We start from the raw sequence: 25,338 nt of genomic DNA, 5'->3' as shown, positions 1-25,338 counted from the left end.
GTCAAACCTAAAAACTCTGACAAAGCTTTACACACTAGCTTGCACAAGCTGGCTGGTAAACATATTCTTACTTTTTTGCTTTTCTCTGAAATGGAATCATGTGATTTTTATTTGATAAATTCCTTAATTTTCACACATTTACCTAAAGCTACGATTTGGGTTGCAGTTAGCTAAGGAACAGTGTAACAGTGCAGATTTGTTTGATGTGTGTGTCTTTTCAGAACGAACCATCATCATTTCCACCCACCACCTGGATGAGGCTGAAGTCCTGAGTGACCGCATTGCCTTCCTGGAGAGAGGAGGGTTAAAATGCTGCGGATCCCCCTTCCACCTGAAAGACAAGCTGGGTCAAGGCTACAAACTCACCCTCACCAAGAAGGTAATAATCTTCACCAACATCCAGTCACCCTGTCCAGCCAAAGCACTGAATAATCATGTTGGAGGAGCAACATTGTGTTGTTGACTTAGATCTTTTGGTCAAATATTCAATGTTATACTAGTAGAGAACTGGTTCCAGTACTTCACAACATTTATCCTAAAAGTGAGATGTATTTTACCCAGACCGTTTCTTAACAGGGACACATCCATGGTCAACATTAATTGTAAGACATCACAATACGTTATTATGGAAAAGTTGGACTGGTCATGTGGAAATAAATCTGAGGTTTTATCTTTATCAGATTTGACATATTGCAACAGTGTGATATGTATCAGATATATTGAGAATCAGTCAGATGGAATAAATCCCCACACAAATAATGCTCTACTGAACTGTATGTTCAGCTGTGGGCACTTGCTGTTTGTGTAGAATCATCTTCATGGATGAATAACTATAGTTTCATATATGCCATCTATGTATTTTGGTCAAACCTTAAGTTTCCTTCAGTATTCTGTATTTTGGCTGTTTTAAGCCTTCTCAATGTCAGTGCTCAGACATTTGAACAGCCTGCAGGCAGAAACCCTCAGGCAATGTAAAAAACTGTGTTGCAAGTTTTCTAAGTTTATCTAATCTTTAATACTTCAGTCTTGTAACTTATTTGGACAAAGCATTAATGAAAAGCAGGAACAGCATCTTATAAGTAAAGGTAATGAATTCAAAAGTGGAATCCTTGTGAACTAAAGCATTACTTAATCTGCTGCGAGAATCAATAATGAATCATTTCAGCAGCAAGGGAAAAGTAAAGTTTTACTTTTTTTATGCTTTTCTATTTGCAGATGCTGAAATCAGAATCTGAGAGGATTGACAATGCTGAACTTAAGGCCTTTATCCAAGCCCATGTACCTGAAGCACGCCTGAAAGAGGCCCAAGGCGGTGACTTGATGTACTCGCTGCCTCCCTTCTCCTCATCCAACGCCTCCTCATACCGCTCCCTCTTGACCGCACTGGACTCCAACTTGGACGACCTGCAGCTCGGGGGTTATGGCATCTCTGACACCACACTGGAGGAGGTAGGCTGACACAAACCCTCACACAAAAACATAGGTTTTCAACCAGTCACAGTGGAGAAACTCAATATGCACAGAACAACATTTAAGTGTTTCCTAATGAACCTGAACTTTATTACAGCCTATATTTGAACACGGGTAGAGAAGTTGATGACCTGACCTGAGGGGGAGGCTGTACCAAAGTTTTGGTGGGGCCACCGAGAAAGTTTAGTTAAGACACAGTCTGGATCTAGAAACTACTAAAAGTTGCCGGTCAAATAAACCTAAGCAGGCGGTGAGGAGTGTAATAGGTCAGACAGATAAGCTGGGACTGCTGCATGCAAGAATTTAAACACAAACAACAGAATTTAAAATGAATCTTATACTGAAAAGGGAGCCAATGGAAGGATGCTCACACTTACGTAGACCAGTCAGGAACCTTTTTAACAAACACAAATGCTCACATGTTGCAGGTGTTCCTCCAATTGACTCATGGCAGTACAGAAGCTGGAGCTGAGGACGGCCCCCTGTCCATCTCAGAGACCGTTTCTGACAGTGGATCCATCGACAGCTTCCCTTCAGACCACAGTGAAAGCTTTTCCAACTTCGGTGACAAGATCAGTGAGTTCACAAATTTTTTTTCTCACCTGTTCGCTATCTTGTTCATCATCCTCTCTTCCTTTATTAGTGCCGTCTAAGTCTCATTTCTGTCTTTCTTTCAATGCCCTGCACGTATCACGTCCATTAAAAAAGTTAATGAAAAAAAAGATGGAATCTTTACCCTGATTCACTGTTTTAGATTTTCAATTTTCTTACTTCACTTAAAATATTTTACCAACACTCAGCTGACCTTGTTTTACTTTTACATCTGGAAGACTCATCTTGATGGATTGCATTGTCATCTTCTGTAATGTAATCTACCTGTTAACCTTTCACTCAGTGTGCTTTGGACATAAACAGAAGTCATCATCAAGGTATTAAGACAGTTAGGGAATTTACACTCTACACTCCTTCCTGTGTGTTTTAGAGCTAACCAACTCTTCCACGACGCGCGGCATGACCCTGGCCTGGCAGCAGATGGCAGCCATGCTGATCAAGAGGTTCCACCACAGCCGCAGAGACTGGAAGGGCCTGATCTCCCAGATCGTGCTTCCTGTCCTGTTTGTGGTGTGTGCTATGGGTCTGGGCTCCATCAAGAGCGACCTGCGGCACTATCCTGAGCTGGAGCTGAGCCCCGCACTCTACAACATCGGGCCGAGCAACTCTTTCTTCAGGTCAGTCTCCGTGGTGAAGACAATGCAGGGGAAGTAAATGAGGCTGATAGGGGGCTTTTACACCCAACATGTTAGGAGCAGGTCAGATGAACTCTCAAGCTGCGTTACTTTATTTCAGTTCAATTTGAAAAGTGAGACGAATGCCACTGAGATGGCAACACGTACACATACCAAGACTTTTGTAAAAGTGGGTTGTGTCCAGGATAATTTTTATGATTTGTTAGAACAACAACCTAAAACAACCAGGTTTTGTTTGATGATGGGGTATTATATAAGCAGTAAATTATAATAAAGGCTACAGATAAACAACATCATTATTGTTGAAAGTGTATCTCAAATAATTTCTCTCTTTTTGTATAAGGTTTGTGGCAAAGTTTGAATGTCCTGTGGTGGCATGTGTTATTGTAATGCCTGGCTGAAATGAGCCACTGCAGTGAAAAACCTGCAACAAACCTGCAACACCGATGAGGGGTCGATGCATCCACTCACTTGATGGGCTTATTCGTTTTTCCTGCATCATTTGCGGGAGATGACGTGTCACACTTGTCCTGAGATGAATTTCAAGCTGTAGTTTGTTGAAGGGCAGATGGACCTTAAGGAGAGAGTGAGCAAGAGGGAACGCGAGGGAAAGCGATGATTGGGAAGAGGACGACTGCGATGGGAGATCAAAGCCAGAGAGATTAAGAGTGTCAGGAGATTGCAAGATGTCTTCATTCTCAAGATGTGCTGTTGTTTGATCAAGGGGATATGTAGCAAGTGAGAAAATGCTGAGGTGCCAATCCATATCAAAGGCCGCATGGACGCTCCTCCCAGTCCTCTTTAGCTTGATATACAAAAGAGATTTAAAAATCATATTTAATTATTTATTTTGGAGATCAGGGTTGGGGGTGCAGAGGGAAGTTAGAGTTAGTTTAGGGCCAGCTATGCTTCCGTCTTCTCTTAATATAACTATAATGTTACAGAGCTCTGTGTTTGCTTTATGAACAATGCAAATGTAATACTCTATATTTCTTTTCTACTCATGAGTGTACTTCTATGTGTGTTTAAAGGCAGGAAGTGGTTCATAAAACAAATCCACTTAAATCAAAAATGGCAACTTACATGTCCTCACTTGTGCTCTTTTTTTTGTATTTCTCTAGTTACTCACAGTGGGGACGTTTGATTAGATTATGCCATATTTTAATGCCAATGTTGTGAGTTGATAAATTGCTCTTAACCCAGATTTATTTTAAGAACATAACAAATGCTAACATGAACTACTAATTCTTTCTAAAACGTCTGCCATCAACATCCATTTGAATAAATAAATCCTAACTTTAATACAAATCTAGCTGTCAGTTTGCTGTCAGTTTGCTCCATCTGTTTGGCCATGTCAGAACCGATGATAGGCTGTGTAATGTCACGTAATTGTTTTTTGCCTCCACAGTAACCAAAATCCGAACTCCATCCATCTGGTGGACACCATGATGTCATTCCCCGGGATCGATCATTCCTGCCTCGACAAGTCTGGCGGCCGGTATGTTATTACACTTCAAATGCCAGCTGTTATTTTTTTCTGAAAATGATCACATTTCTCAGTGATACCCTTTTCCTACAGACTTTTCACATGTCACTCTTGCTCATTCTTTTCATGCCTCCTCTTTCTCCTTGTTTTATTTTACCCGACTGTCTCCAATTCCTGTCGTTTTCTCTCACTTCTCTCCTCTCCATTTTCCTGCTGCTCAGCTCAACGTAAATTTCTGAAAGCCTGCGGCAGGACTCTGTGAGAGCGTCATCTGTATTCCATAAACACGCCATGTTTATGGGGGTACATTTTCCCCTTGCAGACACTCAAATCCATGTTGGCACTCATGAACCAGACCTCCAAAGCATTTTGAAATTCTCAGCCAAATTAAAAAAAAAAAAAAAAAAAAGATCAAGTAGTGCAAACAAGCTGTCATGTTTCCTCATAATTTCCTGTAATTACAACATGGTAATGACTGATTTGCAGTGCTGTGTTTATATAGTTTACATTTAAAAATAATATGCTGTATGGTCCCCAGACTCTGGTCTATGTTGTTGGCTAATTTATATCTAAAGTAACAAGTGTGCATGTGAGTGTGGGAAGGCTTCTATATTGCTACTATCTGTTTCTGGTCTCCCTGAAAGCATTTGGCAGAAATCAACATGTGGGGGAGCTGAACACCAGCCCACACACACAAGTTTCACACAATATGACATTGCAGCACATATTAAATGGCTTTGAAAACTGTTATCTGAAAAAATATATTTAGGGCCCGATTACACAAAAAAACATGCAAGGTCACAGCTATTTTATGAATGGTTGCAGATTTTATTTTTTCTTCCTTTTTGTCTGTACAAGTACTCAGGTTTTTAGCATCGTGCAGATCATCAACTCTGTTTCAAGATCTGCTCTGCGGTGTGTCTAGGCATCGGCTTGTGGCATTATCACACACTGCAGACTCCCAACATCTCACTGAGCCAACATTTCAGTTTGTGAATGTGTTTTTTTTTTTTTGTTCCTTTTTAAGGGTCTGCAGCAGGAGCACAACCAACTGGAGTTCCAGAGGGAACAGCTCCAAAGCATTTAGTGTCTGTAAATGCACCAGTCAGGAACAGGTGAGAGTGGGTCACCAAGAACAGTGTGTGTGAGTGAGTTTTTGTGTTCTCACTTGTGTGTGTTTTGACACATGAGCGGGTCTCCCTGTGCTCACTCTCATGAATGTTTGAAAAAGGGTAAGTGTAATGCATTTGTCTTCTGTGCGCCGCAGATTTGCGACAGGGACAACTTCCAGCCACCGCATAAGAAGATCCCCTCATCTCAGGATGTTTATAATCTGAGTGGCATCAATGTGGAGAACTACCTGGTGTCCACAGCCAATGACTTCATCAGAAACAGGTGAATGCAGCCTGTGTTTACATTTGCTTAATGAAGCCACAATTTAGCCCTTCCTCTCATAGTTTTGCCGTGTTTTGTGTGCTACAGTAAAAGCACACTCTTAACTGCATGGAGAGGAAGATGTTGTATTACACACTACTTTTGATTTTAAGATGATATTTCATAATATTCCATCATTTTGCTGAGTTAGCCTCCTTTGAGGGAGTTTGCAAATAATGTATGGACCTATTTTTTTTTCTCGCTTTAGTAATTTGGAAGAAGTGTAGCAATTTCGAAGTATTCATTCGAAGCCTTTTTTTCCTCTCAGTCTGTCTCTTAAATAGAATATGTCAGTCAACTGGGAAGCTTAAAATAGTTATAACTCAAATGTCTCGATTTCCAGAAAGGTCCCACGTTTTGCTGAAGAGGAATGTGGAGAAATCGAATGAATTTTTAAAAAATCAGCTAGTTACTGACTGAAACTTTAGTTTTCCTGGCTGTTTAGCTTGATAGAAATTTCCCTCTCGTACTCAGTTAGTGGCTGTAGAAGTATGGCACTCATACCGTTTCAATGCCTTTACCCTGAAATGTTTCTTATCTGAATGTTGGATAAAAGAAAAAACGCTAGTGAGGAAGACAGTGCGGCACATCTTGTCTCTCTGCAGCAATCGGAGCTCTTTGTTTTGATCAATATGTCAAATGTGTTTTTTTCAGGTATGGTGGCTTTGTTTTGGCATGCCACTCCCACCTGACTTACAAATGGACCTTACAGCGGTGCCCAAAAACCGAACGCTGTCCAAGGTAAATTTCTCTGATGCTTCTTGTGGATGCCTGTCTCATTATCACTTTAATTTCTGCACTGATGAGCTGTGTAAAGTTAAAACACGACATCCTAATTAAACTTGTTTGGCTACAAGATCAATGCTCACAGATGGAGCTGGATTCTTACAGCATCAGTGTCATCATAAATATACTTTACTGCAGCAGTGGTGCCTCTGTCTGAGTGTGTAAACATTTTCAGATGTCAACATCTGCACACTTTTTATCTTTAAAGTGTTTTGTAGAGATGTACAGTAGTAGACTTAACGTTTTCTGACCTCCAGCAGTGTGAGTGATAGACTTAATGCATGTCTGTATTCCTGCTCGGCTGTAGGTCTGGTTCAACCCTGAGGGCCACCACACAATGCCAGCATACTTAAACAGCCTCAACAACCTGATCCTACGCTCCAATCTCCCAGCAGACAAGGATCCACGTAAATATGGTAAGCTCGAGTCGGTGCAGAAGAAAAAAAGCATTACAAAGTAAAAGTATAGTTTCAGGTAAGTGAAGGACACAATCAGAGATTTTACTTTTATTCATCAGGAATTCTATATATTCAAAGGCAATAGCAATAAATATCAGTTATAAGCTTACTCTTATTTGTAATCTTTTAGTGATTTTAGAAAAGGTATGTGCATATTATTTTGGTGGGACTGACTTTTATTCTTTGATGCACACAACACTCCCTGGTTAATAAAAGATAGGACAAGATAAAGACTGATGCAGGTGATAAAATTAGTTGAACATCCGTATTAGGAAGCTGCTCCTGTCTGAGCCCACAGTGCATTTTGTTTAGACTACTAAATATAAAGAGAGCTGTAAACAGTGTGTTTACTCATGGTTCATTTCACTGGATTGAAGCCAGGGGGTGCTGTGTGTCCTTCCACTCACATCACAATGCATGGTGAATACTGATGAGTGCCACTCACAGGGGAGCTTTGCTAAAGAGAAACGAGGCTGGCCCACGTTTTCAGTACTATTTCAGCTCTGAGTATCACCCTGACCATCTGCCTGCGGGTAGGAGTACACAAACATACACACACAAACAAATGCACATTAAGACTCGCTCATAAAAACATACAGTGCATGCACAGAGGAGCACACACGCACACACACACACACACATTTATTCCATAGTAGATGATAAAAGTGCTCATGGGTAAATTGTAGCTGTTTAATTGTTACCTGCAAACTCACAGTAGTGGTGGAGGTTGTCAGGGGTGGAGATCCAGGGAGATTACTTTTCAAGGTGACTGGTTTAGCTGTCAGAAATGATGCCATAACCCTCGCATTGTGTACTACATTATCAATCCTGGGTGGGGACCCTTTCAATGTCTGCATCAAACAGTTTTCATCGCACTCCCGCAGGATTTCTGGCCATAACCGCTCACTGCTGCAGACATGACATCAGAATCCTGAACACCGATCACCACCGTCTACACTATAGATCCTGATCATTTCCACCAACAACAATGTTTTGACTAAAAAAATATTTCTGACTCATTTCCCTGAGGAAACATACTGTTATTCAAGTGTTTGATAATCCACCTTCAGAAGACGTGACCTGAAAAAAATAACCTATTTAATGCTTTTAAAATGAAAAGAAAATACTTTCCCAGCTTGAGTCAGTGACAACTACAATGTGCTAAACATGTTATACTTCCTGATCCATTTTTCAAATTTAGTCAATTATTTTACAAGTTAGTCAACAGAAGAAAAGAACAGTAAAGACTTTAATAATCAATCCATTACATTTTTGAGATAAAATGGCAGAATTTCCCAAGTTCCAGCCTCTAAAATGTGAATATTTGGTCTGTTTGTAACCCTCTCAGTCAGAGGTTCACAAACTTATCGGACTATGTACTGCCATGTATAGAAAACGTTTTCCAAGTCCCACCTCCCACTGCAGATACCAACATTTTCCGACAGTGTAAAGCTAGCACTAGACTGTTGTACCTCACGGCACCCTACGTAGCTAAGCACAGGCAAATCATATTTTTTATATATTTTTAAATATTTAAATAAGTAGGAACTAATCTTTTGAAACGTCGTTGTAATATGACATATATATGTAATTACTTTTGTTTGTAATAAAATAAAATAAAATGATACGTTTTTGGACTTGAGTCAGTTGGAGGGCTATTGTTCAGCCTTTCAGTAAAACTCTTGAGGACCACCAGGTGGAACCTTACGGACCACTGGTGGTATGCGTACCACAGTTTGGCAGTCATTGCTATATGACACATAATTAATATCTGTGGGCTGTTGTTAGACAAAATGAGCCATTTGAATACAAATTTAAATGTTTATTGATTAATCAACAGATTGTCAAAGAAATCAAGTTGTTTTTTGCCGCTGTAGTTGTGTCCTATTGTGAAATGTACAAACCAGATATGGGAACATTTAATATCAGAGCAGTAGTTATGTTGTGTCATAAATTATCGATGTATTAGTTAGTGCCACCCATCACTTCTACCAAAGGTCCCCTGAGCAGTGCACCTGCTCTGGGGCTGCTGGGCTTTATGTGAACCTTCCTGTCTCAGCCAGTGTAAACAGAAGCATGCAGGGCAGCAGTTCATATCTATGAGCATCTAGAAGACCCTGAAAAAAATGACAAAGAAAATTCAATTTTCTGTGTGTGAACTGGCAAATGAAATCATCTTGCACTATATTTTTCAATTGACTGTGTCCCAGGCTAAGAGAATATCATTGCTCATTTGGTTCCTGTGCTGAAAAATAGCTTGCATGCTGTTGTTTTTCTATTGCTAACAAAATACTCTGTTTCTTTCTATTACAGCCATTTCAGTTTCCAGTCACCCCTATTTTGGACGGGCGGATGATGAAGATACAATGTAAGGATCGCACTTAAGATTCTTCTGCTGATTTCACTGTCAGTATACAACAACACAAATGGCTGCACTTGCCCAAAACAAAAGAAGATCCGTATTAGCATGTTAATTGGTGAAATATTGCATAGTTAGTCACATCATTATGAATAATAATGGCTGTTGTTTGGCTGACCGAAGATAAATTATGAAGGCTTCCTACTTTTCAATTCTGAACATCAAAGCCAGGATGGATTCAGGGCAGGGAGGTACATGACAGCAGTATTTACCCATATTTGATTTTCTAAATGGATTTCCCTGAGCTTACACTATTGATCAGAGTCCCAGTATAATGAGTGTTTATCCTGAAGGTGGCACTGAGGTGGACTGATTCTACCCTACTTCCCAAAATGAGTTTATTAAAAAATACTCCACATTCTCGACAGGGAAACGGCTGTGCGCATGTATAAATGCAAAGATCCAGAGGAACGTGCTACTGGCTTCTCCACATACTCCATATTTATGTCTGTGTAACATTTCCGTAACCTGCCAAGGTGCTGCAGCGGCTTTAAGTGCACATTTCCCCCTCCTTCCAGGGAGATACTTGGCTTCCGCACTTGATTTATTGATTTGGCCTGAGCCGTGTTAAAGATACAGCAGACTTATTACTCCAAATGTCTTGATTCTCTCAATGCGGTAGCTTTACCCATGGGAGGAATTCGAAGGCTATCTTGGCTGGACTGATAACAAGCGTGTTCAGTAGCTGCAGCTCCTGGCTATCCTCTGTAGTTAGTGCTGCCCTAAAACGCCCACCACATGTCCCTCTCTGCTATTCTCCCTCCTTTCCACTCGGTCACTCTGCCAGCTTCATCCTCATCCTCTTTTCAGCCTCATGCAGCTGATTCTGTTTGGTCGGTGTTGTTGTGCCCCGGCCAGAGGGGAGTGGTCACAGCGGTTCAGTTGCATGCAGGGTAGGTGAGAGAGCATGGGAGAAGAACAGGAACGGGTCTGGCATCGAGAAAGTTGAATGAGGACGCCGTGTTGAAAAGAAACTGAAGGGATCAAAGCTTCAATTGGATTTCTGGAGACAATAGGCTCTGCAGACTCACAGCAGCACTGACTTACTGACGATACAGCAATAACGGGGAAGTTGACCTCTTCATGAATCCATCTGTTTCTTTTGCGGTTATCATCTCGTCAAAGGCACAAACATCTCTCTTCATTTTTTTTTACATAGCTGTTTGTTATTAATTGGATTCCATTTATTGTGAACCACTTCAAGTTCAAATGAGTCAGGTCCCAGCAGGGAATGATGGGATAAGTTGTTGAAGGACTTTAGAACAGGCCGTTTGTTTTCAGGGAAGACTTACACCAGGTTGCCTCATTCAAAGTGATCCAGCATACCAGAGTGTATTGACTCATTTGCGTACTTTGTTGTCTCTACTGTAGCACTGCAGTCTTACCTCGGAAAATGATTAGAGATATATAAGCACAGCACAATATACAGTGCTGCCCGTTAATAGAGTCGACGCAGGTAAATGATAATTCACAACAGTGGTGGAAAGTAACTAAATAATTTGCTCTTAGTACTGTACTTAAGTGCAATTTTAAGGTATTTGTACTTTACTTTCAAATGTAAATGTTTCACTACTTTATACTTCCACTCTAATACTTTTCTCTACAGTTGTCTGACAGTTTGACATACTCTCTGTGTCTATCTATCCATCCATCCATCCACCCACCCATCTATTTTAAGATGAAAATTTGACAAAATGGATGATATAACAAGTTTTTAAATACAACACATTGTTAAAGATTGAACCAGTGATTTCCAACCTTTTTTAGCTTTCTCAAAAATCAGTGTGCATTTCAGATATCTCTGTGTTGTTTACAGACCCACTTAAAAGAGTTTTCCCTGTAACCTTCCCATGTGGATTCATTTTAAGAAATGCTCAAATGATCCAGTATCTCACGAAAAACCAAAGATTAGAGAAAAAGTTGAAAAACTGAAAACAGATTTGTGGATCAGAAGTTAGTTTTTTCTTCTTTCCTCTCCCGGTAATCATCTGACAACCCCTCAGATTTATCTGCTGTCCCTGGAATTAAAACATTAAATCCACCTGCTGCAGCTACAACAGTAACATGCTGCTTACACACTGATGCTTCTCGATTAATAATCTAATGATGTCAGATACAATAATATGTCAGTCAGAGGAACCAAAACAGGACTTTTACATTAATACTGCAACTTTATTTTGCTGCTAAAACTTCTGTACTTCTGCTGCAGTATGATTTTTCATGTAGGACTTTTACTTGTAATGGAGTATTTTTACCTTGCTTTATTTGTACTTTTACTCAGCTACCAAGGACGTGAATATTTCTTCCACCACTGATTCAAAATCATGTCATCTGTTTTCTTTACAGCGTCCAAGGAATGCTCCAGATCCTCGTGGCTATGTGTGTGCTGACGGGTTATTCAATTACGATGGCCAGTTTTGCCATCTATGAAGTTAGTGAGCACCACAGTGGGTCCAAGAGGCTCCAGCACATCGCAGGCATCAGCGAGCCATTGTACTGGGCTGTGAACTTCTTTTATGACATGGTAACATCTTCGCAAACCCAACAGCAGCCCCAAATTCACATTTCAATAAGCTGGTTAAATTTTGTGAAAGCATGTGTTAAAATATTTTCAACAAAAGCAAAAGCATTGCTTATTATTTTATTATTTGATAACATAAAATAATTTATCATAAACAACCATTTTTTTCTTATAATATATTTGCTGTTGAATAATGTCCAACCTCTTTCCACAGGTTGTCTACATGATCCCTGTGACTCTGACCGTCGGTGTCATCGCAGCCTTCCAGATTCCAGCATTTACAGAGCGGCAAAACCTGGCTGCCATCACACTCCTACTGGTGCTCTTTGGGTCAGTAAATGGGGACTAGATTAATTTACTGAGTCTTATGAGAAATCATTGTGGATTGGTATTCCATTGTTGTTCTTTTAGCCTTTGTTCTTTATGATATTGACCTAAATTTATTTTCAGAAAATTTTGAAAGAATCATACAGAGACAAAGCCACCACATTAGCTATACCACCTTTTTGTTCCATCGTGAAAATTAATAGCTCTGGCTCTCGTTCTATTATGGGAACATTGTCCTCACTGATTGCTAAGATTTCACAATGTGGCAATATCACTTAGAATGTATGTGTGCAAACACAGTGAGACAAACATACAGGTTGAAAACAAGCAGTTTTTCCAGAGTTACTTTATTTAGAGGTAAATCTGAAAATGATTTCACAACTATAGCAGGTTTAACAGGTCAATCTTAAACTAGGAGGTTAGTCTGTACACTAGAATAAGATGTTTACAAGAGACACATTGAGTTGTAATTTTACAGTTTTGCTTTGTTTTGTCTTCCAAAATCCAATCAGAAGCAACTTCACACCAAGATAGATTCAATCCCAAGCAAGCAAAGATCAACCTGAATGATAGACATGTGGAGTGTAAAAATATTCTGTTTTAAGGCATCCTATTAAATCTGTCAAAAAATGTGGGGATGTTGTGGCTTTAGTATGTGTGGCTGTGTTGGTGAAGTCACTACTGAGAGCAAAAGCATGATTTATGTCAAGCATCCTGAAGCATGTGAACTGCTCAGATTGAAGCAAACTTATTGAATAGTTCTTCATGCTTGCAGCTTTACCATGTTCCTCAGTTTGTAGCCAAAGCATCCAAGGAGTTTTTTTTATTGCCAAACAGTACACTGTTTGAATCGAAATATGTTCCTTTCAGAGGACAGGATGCAAAGTCAAAGATGCAAAGATCAGTCAAAAGTTTCTACATTTTCAAAAGCCTGTCTCCACATATGCACTTTGATTTCCAGCCCCTGCTGTGTGTTACTTTGTGTGTTGGATTTACTGCGTCAAGCATACGGAGGCTGCTGTTGTTCAAATGCAAACACAACTAAATATTTCTGAATTTCTTGCAAAGACAGATGGTGGTCGGACTGAAAGGCTGATAGAAAAATCACTGCCAATATGTTCATCCCATTCAAGCCAAAGACGCTGGAGAGAGGGAGAGAAGGGGATCAGGAAGCAACAGGGCTTATGGCAATAACAATATGACTTAGTGTGAGATAGGGGCTTCTTGAAATACCAAGGTTTTAAAATCCATCTGACAGTGAGATTTAGATTTCGGGAAGGTATCAAACCAATGATGTGTCATGTTTCCCTCATCTGGATTATTTACATCACTCCCCAGCTGTAGCTGAGGTTTAGAGCTCCCGTGTCTGCAGGCTTCGTCCTGAGCCCTCGATCTTCGAAGGCCAAGTCAGCACTCTGCTCCTCATTTATCAGGCAGATGTCTCGCTCCCAAGCAATGAGTAATCGCAGTGCTCCATCTGTCAGGCTGCGCCCACCTGGTCTGGTCGGCAGCCTTCTCGCTTCTGTTCCTTGTCATGGCTTGGCACCCACAGTCTGCCCACCAAGCACCTTTTTTTTGGGCATGGCACGCAGATGCTTTGTCTTTGTCTGGCTCTATCTGTTTGTGTCTGTCTCTTTTATTTCCCACCCTGCTTTCTTTCTTTTTCATCATCTTCTCCGTCCTTCTCTTCCCTCTCTGTCTCGCTGACCCAGACACACCCAATCAAATGAACAAGCAGATTATGTGAAAGAAAAGCTAGAACCAAAAAAACGGGGGGGTGGGGGGGGGGAATGTTCAGCCACCTGGGTAATAAAGAGAGAAGTAATTTATCTTCCTCTGTTTTGACGTCATGACTGAATGTTTACATTCCTCATGGTGTGGTATTTTCCACCTTCCCTTTGCAGTTCTCTTTGGTGCCTCTTTTCATCAGACTCACAGCTACTCTGTTTAGTCTGTTCAAGACCTCAGCCACTTCAGTTAAAAAAGGCAAGGTTGTTTCATTTCAGAAAGGTGCATTTGTCAAAGAAAACTGTATCAAATTTCCATATCCACTTTATGCTTTTGCCTTTTGAAAGCTTTCTGTATTTGAAACCAACCCAACCAGATCACAGGAGGTCTATTTTAAGGTGTAGAGTTATTCTTAGTTGATGCTGCGTTTACAGTATCCCGTCTCTGTCATCTTCTCAGGTTTGCTACCTTCCCCTGGATGTATCTGTTATCGGGTGTCTTCAAGGATGCCGAGATGGCCTTCATCACCTACGTGTGCATCAACCTCTTCATCAGCATCAATACCGTCATTTCCACATCCGTCCTCTACTTTCTGGGTCAAATTGCAATGCATAATCCCGAGGTCAGAATAAACTGCCAAGAGTCAAGATGCCCTTTGTTCTCAATGTGTTAAATGTGAGGAAGTTAAATGCACACTTAAGTCCTCATTAAGAGTTGAATGAAGCCCAGTCAGTCCCTCTGGCTCAGGTGAGAAGTGCAAATATACCTCACATAGCCATTAAAAGGAAGGTGGACAATTCAAGATTAGCTATGAGGCCACCTTAGAGTCTGTTTTATATCCTCACTTCTTTCCCTCCCTCTGCCCTCCTCTCCTTAATATCTTGTCCTCCCTCCTACAGGTCATCCAGGACATCTTCAAGAAGCTGAGCCAGGCCTTCCTCATCTTCCCCCAGTTCAACTTCGGGAACGGGCTGATGCAGCTGGCCAGAATGAACATTGAGGTCCAGATTCTCAGCGGCTACGGCATCGACACCTATCAGAACCCTTTCTCCACAGATGCCCTGGGCTGGATGATGATCTCTTCCTTCATCCAAGGCCTGTTCTTCTTCACCTTGCGCCTTCTGCTCAACAAGTCTCTCATACGCAAAGTCAGGTGTGGAAAACAGAAGTTAGAGTTGGTATTTTCATGCTATGAATGATCAACTGTTCACAGCCAGCCTTGTGATTCATTTGAGAATATATTCAGACTGTTGAATAGAGACCATTTTTAGTTGTTTTTCTTCTGGATTGGACTTGCACATCCGAAGGTTGTGCCTTCTGCTAAAAGTAAAACGATTTGCTGTCTTTTTGTAGCTCAGAATATAAAAGTGAGATATATTAAAAGCATAGTATATGCACAGTGGTTAAATATACGACAGATCCACTTTAAGTAATTAAATAAGATAATTACAAGTACAATTTCAATTATTTGTTTCATTCTACATGAGCTAAGATGAATATCCACCTTCTTTCTTCAAAAAATAAAAGCCAGTTACTTACAGTAACTTCAACACTTTGCAGTTATTATGAATATTACTTTCCTCTTTATAGGCATATGATTTTGGGAAGAAAGACGGTGCCACAAGTGTCTTGTGAGGACAGGGATGAGGATGTGGTGGCTGAGCATGTGCGAGTGTCCAGTGGAGCAGCCAACTCAGACATACTGCAGGTCAACCAGCTCACTAAGGTCTACCAACACCTCAAGAAGAAAGTCCATGCTGTCAAGAAGCTGTCTGTGGGCATCCCCAGAGGAGAGGTAAGCATCAGTCTTGGGAATACAGATCACTGATACAATGAAATTAATGTAAGGCAGTAAGGTAACAAAATGGACATTGTGTAAATAATGACATAACTCTTTAATTATTCAAACAATCATATCATCTGCATTATGTTATTGCTGAGGAGTGGTAGACTGGTGTCGATTGAACTTATTTTAATGACAAACAACTCACTGATTTATATACAGTAGCCGTAAACACATTTGTGGATTTATAAAGCACTGTTGGCTTCTGTAACAAGGACTATTTACATAGAGACTAAAAAGACAACCCAGCACTTTCACATTCATCTTCAGTCAGTCTAAAGTGACAAATGTAATGTTTAATTTGACTCTTCTCTAAAGACCGACTGTATATTCTATTTTAACCGATTTCAGACTAGTGTTTGAAACTGAACAACATACCTGTTATGCCAGGAATAAAAATATAAAGTTTAAGGCCGAAGTTGATGGACAGTGTTACTTATAATGGCTGGCTGTAGGAGCAACACTCACTTCTTAATTAGTGTTTCTTTGTGTAGTCAGTGTATAGCTCTGAAAATCAACACCAACATCTCTCTAATCTTTAAAAAAGAGCATTGTGCTGTGTAGTGGTCAAATGCTTTGAGCTACTAAGAAATGAGTGTTTGTTTCCAGTGCTTTGGTCTGCTGGGAGTGAACGGAGCAGGAAAAACTACCACCTTCAAGATGCTTACCGGAGACGTTAGCCCCACTGATGGCACCGCACAGATCAGGGACAGGGATGGGTGAGCTGTACAATCATTTATTTATTCAGTGTGTGTTTGTATTTTTCTATATTACTTTCTGATACCCGCACTATAATTACTTGCATCGAATTATTCTTTATAAGGATTTTGGTATATGCTTTTACTACCCCTCGTATGGCTGAAATAGAGTTTACCTTGCTTGTTTTCCGCACAAATGAATCTTAGCTGTACACTGAACATGTGGCATTCAGACTAAGTATGTGACAGTCTGAAAAAAATATTGACCCTTAATTGATCACTATGAATCACTATGGAGGACGATATAGAAGCAAACCTACTGTGCCCAAGCTGCACGATCTAATCACGAATGCATCCGAGCAAGATTAAATTAGCATAACACAAATATCAACAAATGAGGGAGGTTATTGCTTGACATCAGCCAAAATTTTAACATAAATGGTTTGGGATTTAGCAAATAGCAACTGTATCTTAAATCTGTATCTTAGGCTCTTCTATTGAAGTATAAAGCAGCACTGTGCTCATGAGACTGAAGAACATTTGGTGCATGCATGAAGTATAATTAATCTGCAGTTGTTCATGTTGTATAATTAAAACAAAAAAGCCAGTTTAGGAGGTTGTGAACAAGTGCGGATGAATTGTACTTCATGCAGGGACTGAATTCCTGCTCTGCTGTTAATCAACATGATTGGTATTTCCAGCACAGCACACGACAAACAGACAGCAGGTCCAGCAAAACACTCTACATGTCAATCTACCCTACTGCATGTGGTGGATGCCATTTGAGTAAATCTCTCTTTCTTTGTGTGTTTTTTCTTTCCCAGGCGGCTGGTGGACATCATGGAGTGCCGCAACAAGGGGATTAACATTGGCTACTGTCCCCAGGTGGATGCACTGGACAATCTGCTCACTGGAGAAGAGCATTTGTACTTTTACGCTCGGATTTGTGGCATCTCAAAGAGAGAGATAGATGGGGTAAGGAGGAGCTGCGGACTCCGTGCTGCCTTTCAAAGCTTTGAGTAGTGACAACATCATCCACAAAATGACACAGGATCTGATAGAAATTCAAAGGTGCACTCCCTCTGCAAGACTAGCAGCTGTTGCTTCCATGCATATTGAATCAGAGGGTGTGAAGCGTTGAGTGATGTGTACTGAAAGCTGTACAATGTGGGGCAGAATGGAAAAAGCTTTTGTTGTCAGCTCATACAGCCCAAACTTATGAATTAAGCCAAAGCTGTTTGCTTCAGCACAGGCAAATTTATATTTTAAATGATGCTTTGATGATGAGAGGATCTTATTTGATGTGTCACTTTAGCCCCATTCTTCCCATTTATCTTTCTGAGAACTAATCAATCTAGCTTCTGTGGTGATTACTGAGTGTGCCCATTTTTCACTGCTGCTGACATAAGAGGATACTGCAGAGCAACCAATCAACAGATGATATGATTTCTGATTTTTCATCTCAATATTCTTCTTCAACAAAAAGAGGCAGATAATAAGCAGCTCTTAGGAGTGTGGAAATTTGCAGAAAACATCAAGGCAAACTTAAATTGTATGCGAAAAAAAGACATCTGCCTGTGTCACAAAAACATGAATTGTCTCTAACAGTGGCGGTGCTGTTACCAACAGAACAGAACACACACACTCCCAAGTCTGCTCATAGAAATGGATCCGTCTGGCACTAATCACCGTCACTGCTGTTGTTATAGCTCGTCTTCTCTGGTCAGGGTACTGACGACAATGGGTATAATGTCTACAGCACTGGCGTCGGGCTAATTCACAAAAATGAGGTTATATATAGAGTCCCTCTTATGTTGTCTCCCACTGACAGTCCCCTGGCTGTGGATAATGAGACAAGCCTTAATGGGGTCATTTTGCATTGACATGGTTTTGTCGGCGTAATGAGCTGTTACATCAAAGGTGATAGAAAGTGGCTTTTATGAGAGAACACAAAAAAACAAAATATTTTGATCTGAACCTGTCAGGCCTATGCCACGCTGCCGGTGCTAATCATTCAAATTTAGATGCTGAATATTGTGTATTTGCCTAAAGAGTGTAATTTAGCAGAGGGTGTTCTGATCAGTGAACTCTAATCCTCTCACAGAGCAAAAGCAGAGAATCTAGGTGAACTAAGGAATCTATCGCATTAAGCTTGCTTCATTGATCTGGTTTCCAAATTTGCCAACTGAAGGGAAAACGGCTAAAGCTAGACGATGAGGAAATCACCTCAAGCTATTTGAAAAAGAACCGGTATTCACAGCACACTATTTCATGTGATTAATAGGCAAGCTCATAGATTTTGAAGTGACTGCAATGGTTATGATTCATTAAGGGTTTTTGGTTCCTGCTTTCACTGGGCTTCAACACAAAGGATAGACTGACATGCTCTAGTCTAAATGGATCATGCTGCATCAGTTTCTGCAGCCCCACGACTACATAGAGTTTTAGATCGGATAATGTCATTGAGTAAAGTCATCACTGTTGCACAAACAAAATTAAATATGCATGGGAGTGGAGCCGATAGATACCTCAGTTATTTACTCTGTTGCTGCACTGGACAGAATAAAAGAAGCCAATTATAGAGAGGACATGACTATCAAGGAGCCAATAAGGAGCAGGGCCTCCCTTTGACTTTTGCCCTTTTAAATCCTCATTTTCCTGCTGAGAACAGTCACTGAAGTATATGTAGTGGCATATTGGAGCTCCACAGAGAGGCACCACTTGATGGATTAATGGAATAGAAAATCAACTTACTGTTAAGGTCGAGTGTTTTCTTAGCTCTGCTGAAGCTACAGATGAGATTTGGCTTCATCGTCATGTGCTGCATGAAACTAGTCTATGAAAGTGTCTCATTTTCCTTATTTTTTTTCCGTTTTATGCTGATACAGCTACAGAGAGCAAACATTAAACCTACTGACTCCCATTAGATGACTGCAAAGACTATAACACATCTCCTGTATTGATCAGTGGTTTGCAGCAGACATGGTCCTTCCTTCACATATAAACACATATACTGTAGAAGAAAACAAAAGAAATGTTGTTGTTTTCTGTAATTGACATTTTGTACTTTTGCATGTAAAATATTTAAAGATGGCCGTTAATCCAATGATGAATAATTTATTTGTTGAAATTCACATGTAAAAGTGGCCTATTAGGTTTTTTTAGGTAAAACATGGTGGCAATAAGTTAAATATTATTAATCTAAGTAGCCAGCGTCCAGTTGAGATCAGTGACTACTAAACTATAGTCACTTCTCATACTGTGTTATTGTGTTCAACCACTATTTAATCCCCTGCTTGTTTCCTTTATAGGTGGTGAACTACCTCCTGAAGAGGCTGGAGCTGAACGTCCACAGGAACATCATTACTGATAGTTACAGTTGCGGCACCCGCAGGAAGCTCTCTGCTGCGCTGGCTCTCATTGGCAAGCCACAAATCCTGCTCCTGGTGAGGACACATCTGTTCACACCGCTGTAGCTTCCCATTTAATTTCCTAACAGGCCACCAGACAACAAATATTAAACTAACTGTACACAGTTCCTTCTGAAATGGTCTTTGAAGTAGGGTAGATATTGATCCCCTACTTGACAGATCTCAGCGTTAATTAGACTGCTTCTTCAAGCCTACCCAAGGGCAGTCTTCTCCCTTGTTTTTCAACTTTGTTTCTACCTTATGTCTCTATCAAATCCTCTGTTCTCTTTATCTCTTTGCTTCCTTCTGTCTTCACCTCTCTCCATCCTTTTCCACTCTGTGTCTTTCTCATTTCCCAATCCTTTCTTGAACTTTTCCTCTCTTGCCTTTCTTGCTTTCTTTGTCTTCATTCCCTCACTTAACCTCCAATTTTCTGCTTTGCCTGCAACACTGTGCCTCCAGCCTCTTCTCCTATTCTGCATTTATGCACTTGTGTTTACTCGCTCTTGTTCACCCCATCGCTTGTCCTTCTCCTACCACATGTACTACACTGTTTACTACATGCTGCCTATCTCAACTAACTCCATGTTTTCCCTTGACCTCTCTATGATGATTTCATCATCCTGCTAACCTCATTCCTCCTTTCTTCACAGGATGAGCCAAGCTCTGGCATGGACCCCCACACCAAACGTCACCTCTGGAAAATCATCTCTGAAGAAGTAAAAGGAAAATGTGCCGTGGTCCTCACCTCTCACAGGTTAGAAAAATATCACATAAGGATTATTCTTGACAGGGAAAAATACAAATCAAAACTCCTACATTTAAAAATTGCTTGGTATAAGGGCTCCAGTTACATGCAAAAAATAAGATGACATTCATTCGTCCTTTGTGCAGAGTTGTTGAGCATTCTAGCACATGCTGTTTTTGGATATTTTTCCAAAGTGTAACAACTAAAATAAATGTATGTTTTTTTTTTTTATTTCTAAATAACTGCGGGCATTGTTAATTACACTAAGCTTAAAGGGACCTCGTATGACATTCTATCTTTCTCTCTTTGTTTCCGTGTTTCAGCATGGAGGAGTGTGAGGCACTGTGCAGCCGTCTTGCCATCATGGTGGAAGGTCAGTTCCAATGCCTGGGCTCCCTGCAGCACATTAAGAACAGGTTAGTGACCTCTACTCATCCTCCAATCCAGCCTTTACCGCTCTCCCCACTCTGACTCCAGCGCCCCCCCACCCCCCACCCCCCACCCCCCATGGTCTTTTGTGCAACTAAACGCTCAATTTTACTTTAAGAACAGAACCATCCACCACACAAACACACACGGACTCACCACCCCACTCCTCAGACATGTAATAACACTGCTTTGTACATAAAATCTCCTTTGTGCAGGTTTGGCAGTGGGTTAACTGTGAAGATGTACTTGGCCAAGGCCTCTTGTGACGCCGAGGCAATCACTGGCTTCATGCAGCGCAGATTCCCCAGCACTTATCTCAAGGTGAGCTTTGTCAGCTATCTAAAGAAGTGAACAGGACTTGGTAGAGGAGAGCAAAAATAATTAATTAATTTTGCAGTTGAATGTTGCAATAAGTTTGGGAATGTTGTTGTACATGTGTTTGAGTGAATCAAATTTGGTAAAGATTTAAAGACTATGAAACATTAATGAATGATGTTTTACAGAAATATGCTTCTAAATTATAAAGCATTTTTGGGCATATTTCTGTCTGTGTTGTAATGCTTCTAACTAACTTGTGTTGGACCTAGTTATATCCTAGTTATACCATATATTTCCCCACATAACCTGGCTGCAGTTCATAGCTTAAAGGCAGCATTGAATCTGTTTTTTTTTTTTTACATATTATTACCTTATAAAGTGTTTAAGGCAAAAGTGTTAACAAACACTCGCTTATTTACAGATCCAGCAGACACAAAGCAACATAAGCGCTAATTTGGAGTCATGTTTCTGTCCACCTCACTCCTCCCTTATCTCTGTTTTAGTCTTCACCAACTCCTGAGGGAAATATCTCTCTTTAGCTGCTGAATGCTCCACCGTATTTACAAGCCAGCTGATAACTTTTAGATTAAATACAATGGGTTTATCAGAGTTGTTTTTTTTCTCAGAACAGCTGCCTGTTGCAGCTTGAAATTATATTGATCTGAATGGTGAGAATGAATCAAAATGACCACGTAAAACAAATGGGTTTATAGAGCTGAGAATACTTTCACAGTCGGGTGGTAATTCGTTCAATTAATTGTGTATTTGTCAGTGTGATTAACCGCTTTCACATTACAGAGTCATTATAGACACTTTTAATGTGATAATATTGATTGGTACAGCTTTGAAATATCCTAACAATGAACCGTTTTATTGACATTAATAACTCGTCACCCATTTGGTAATTTGTTTATCAAAATTGCTGACTTGCTGAGCCAAAAATAGTATATACCCAGTATACTGCATATAGACTAACAACAAATTTTTGATTTCCTCCCCCAGCAAATATTGTTCGTAATATTGTATGATCGAGCAACATAATTTTGGTTGCACAGAGAGCATTGTGATGTTTTTCAAATATTTAACCTCCTAACTGTGTGCTCTTTTCCAACACACAGGAGCAGCACTCCGCCATGGTGGAGTACCACATACCAGTAGCTCCTGGAGGGGTGGCTGACATCTTCCACCAGCTGGAGTCCAACAAGAATGCTCTGCAGATCAAACACTTCTCTGTGAACCAGACCACACTGGATGAGGTGAGAAAAAAAAAAAAGACAGGACATAAACTGGGAGAGATGGAGAACCAGTGCAAGGTTTTGTAGAGTTAGGAAGACGGTAGCGGGCAACAGAAAAGAAAAAAAAGGGACAGGAGATGAGGGAAGGAGAGAGAGGGCGAGAGGGGCTGCAGGGACAGAAGAAAGCTGAGTGGGAGTGAAAGACAGAGTAGAGAAAGTTTAAAAGAGGCAGAGGGAAACTGACAGAGGGTATGCCTGAGGGAAAATAAATGGAATATGAGTTAGGGAGAGAATCCATGAGCTTTATATGCAGCCAGTGCTGATATTCTTCAACCACTTTGCCCCCTCTGGGGCTCTGGGATTGGAAGATACCATGGGCAGAAGAAAGAGAGGGGGGCTGCGGTGGGAAGCTGACCGGCAGATTAGCTAAAAGTATGAAGTTCAGAGAAAAAACAATTCCCTTTTATATTGCCATGGCTCTTACCTTATTACTGAACCTCCACAGGTCTTCATCAATTTTGCCATGGGGAAGATTGGCATGGAAACCATACCGATTCACAGCGAAGACGAATCGGATGGCCTTGACTCCATTAAGGCAGTACAAACATAGAGCTGACTGCCATTTGTCCTTGGCCGCTGTGAGGTGAAACAAAAAAAAAAAAAAAGTTTAAACCATTCATGTTTAAAAAACTGATTATTTCTTGAAAGTCTCTTGAGTGGTCATATGAAGGGTAAATTACTTTTATGTCCTCACCAAATCAAACAATTAAGAACAAATTTGCATCCATGCACAGATGAAGTTGATAAATGTGTCTTATTTTTTTTCACTCTTTGTATATGTTACAGGTCACATGACTCCACTTGTATGTTCACCTTTAAATCACATCTAAACATTTATGAAGGTTGTCTGTTCTAATATTTTTTCTGTGGGGTTGGGGTACTGTTCACCACTAGAATATTATACAATAGCAAATCCCAAACACTCTTTTCTCTATTTCTCATTTGAGCTAAGTAATGGCAAACCATGTTTGTACATCATCTTCAGGCAATTACTCCATAAATATATAAAATGTGTAAGGAAGTAAAAAAATTTATCTGCTGTACATGTAATTATGCCCACCAGATGGAATTTGACAAAAGAAAATATTCACACTCAGAACTCAATATGCACTTTTCCCCTTCTCATTAACACTTCCTCTGAGGGCATATCTAACTTTTGGAATTAATATACAGAATATTTAATAGACTTTCCTGCTTATGGACCAGCTCTATGTGGTCTTGAATTTATCAAGCCTATTTTTATAACTGTAATAAAGCTACTTTTCAAATGCAGCTGCTGTTTGTTTACCTATTGCAAAAGTCTTTTAATATGGCTCTACACTGGGACTCATTTAAGATCTGGGATTTTGCTGCTATTGTCGACCTAATCCACTAACATGCCAGCAGTTTTCAGTTTTATTACATTTCTAGTGATTTAGTATAGGAGCTTTTCATGCCTGGTGTTATTTTCTCAAAGTTTAGTCACCTGATGAGAATATTGTTGGCTTGTCACAAACATAGAGAGCCAATTATAGCCAAAGGTCACACCTAAAACTGAAAAAAAAAAGAATTAAAAAAAAAAGAGGTTTGTCACCTTGAAACTAACAGAAAATGAGCACAGTGTTTCACAGTGTTTGATTCAAGCTGCACACAAATGCATCCAAACTTATTTGAAATATCTACAGTATCTTATCCTCATTAAACCAGTTATGACTTGTCAGTTGGACTGGATGAAAGTAGCCTACATATTTGGTCTCTGACTGATATATGACTATATATGACATCATTAAATCATTAATACTGAAGCATCGGTGTTTAAGCAGCATGTTACGTACTGTTGAAGCTGCTGCAGGTGGAGCTTGTTTGAACTACTTTATATACAGTTTTATACACAGAGGCAGTTTATTAATCTGAGGGATTGTTAAAGGATTACTGGAAGAGGAAAGACGAAAAACAATGTAGTGACCTCTGTTTTCAGTTTTTTTGCTGAGTTTTTGGATCATTTGAAGATTTAGTGAAATGAAACCATGCGAGAAGTTTAAAGGGGAAAAAAAAAAACACTTTTTTGTAGAGCTGTTAAAAACTCAGACATCTGAAATGTGACCCCAATGACACTGCTTTTTGTAAAAGGCAAAAAAGTCAAAAACCAATACTTCAATCCTTTAACAGTTGTAAAAGCTTTATATATTAGCCTATTCATTGAGTCAAGTCTAGTACATTTTAAAAGTAACTAAAACTGTCACATGAATACTAAAGTACAAGTAGCATAACCATAAAATTGTATCTATTTAAATTGAGAATTTGTGTTACTTTCCACCATTTGATAAAATACACATACAAATAGAGTAGTGGTGCAAATGAGGCTTCAGAGCTACTGAAAAATGTATGTACTGCTACTAATGATATATATATGACCTTTATTTAACCAGGTAAAATCAATTGAGAACCAATTCTCATTTACAATGATGACCTGTCAACACAGTCCACACAGTGACACAAACAGCACAGATACAAAACAGTATAACAAACACATGAGGAAAAGGCTAAAGACAACATGGGTAAATGAATAAACACTATGTACCAAAATAAACAATACAATTAATAAAAATAAATAAATAAAATGAGAAAGGCAGATTACTGGATTTTCTTTATAAAAATGAGAGAAAGAGAGAGAGAGAGAGAGAGAAAATCATTGAACAGTGTTCAGTTCCCACATGTTTATTAATGTCATTAAATGTAACG

At 39.9% G+C, this 25,338-nt stretch overlaps 1 protein-coding gene across 1 annotated transcript in view; it reads left to right on the top strand.

The window, feature by feature from the left end:
• The window catches only part of abca12 (ATP-binding cassette, sub-family A (ABC1), member 12), a 66,922-nt gene extending 43,033 nt beyond the window's left edge, over positions 1 to 23,889 (top strand). The window contains 24 exon segments of the mRNA XM_069698548.1: positions 222 to 379; positions 1,216 to 1,449; positions 1,899 to 2,046; positions 2,453 to 2,699; positions 4,126 to 4,215; positions 5,231 to 5,318; positions 5,471 to 5,598; positions 6,292 to 6,302; positions 6,305 to 6,378; positions 6,731 to 6,839; positions 9,195 to 9,249; positions 11,647 to 11,824; positions 12,036 to 12,151; positions 14,336 to 14,498; positions 14,776 to 15,029; positions 15,467 to 15,671; positions 16,329 to 16,438; positions 17,242 to 17,392; positions 19,729 to 19,863; positions 20,481 to 20,584; positions 20,899 to 20,991; positions 21,220 to 21,325; positions 22,441 to 22,578; positions 23,063 to 23,889. Coding sequence (XP_069554649.1) covers positions 222 to 379; positions 1,216 to 1,449; positions 1,899 to 2,046; positions 2,453 to 2,699; positions 4,126 to 4,215; positions 5,231 to 5,318; positions 5,471 to 5,598; positions 6,292 to 6,302; positions 6,305 to 6,378; positions 6,731 to 6,839; positions 9,195 to 9,249; positions 11,647 to 11,824; positions 12,036 to 12,151; positions 14,336 to 14,498; positions 14,776 to 15,029; positions 15,467 to 15,671; positions 16,329 to 16,438; positions 17,242 to 17,392; positions 19,729 to 19,863; positions 20,481 to 20,584; positions 20,899 to 20,991; positions 21,220 to 21,325; positions 22,441 to 22,578; positions 23,063 to 23,167 — 3,200 coding nt within the window. The 3' untranslated portion in view covers positions 23,168 to 23,889.
• Positions 23,890 to 25,338: the final 1,449 nt, after the last annotated feature.

The sequence above is a fragment of the Brachyistius frenatus genome, unplaced genomic scaffold (genome assembly GCF_029030835.1).
Source record: "Brachyistius frenatus isolate BFR_SWC_R1_liver_20210118 unplaced genomic scaffold, ASM2903083v1 Contig_27, whole genome shotgun sequence".
NCBI classification, from domain to species: Eukaryota; Metazoa; Chordata; class Actinopteri; family Embiotocidae; genus Brachyistius; species Brachyistius frenatus.
The sequence above is the reverse complement of the archived record's forward strand: the minus strand, read 5'-3'. Positions and strand labels throughout refer to the sequence as shown.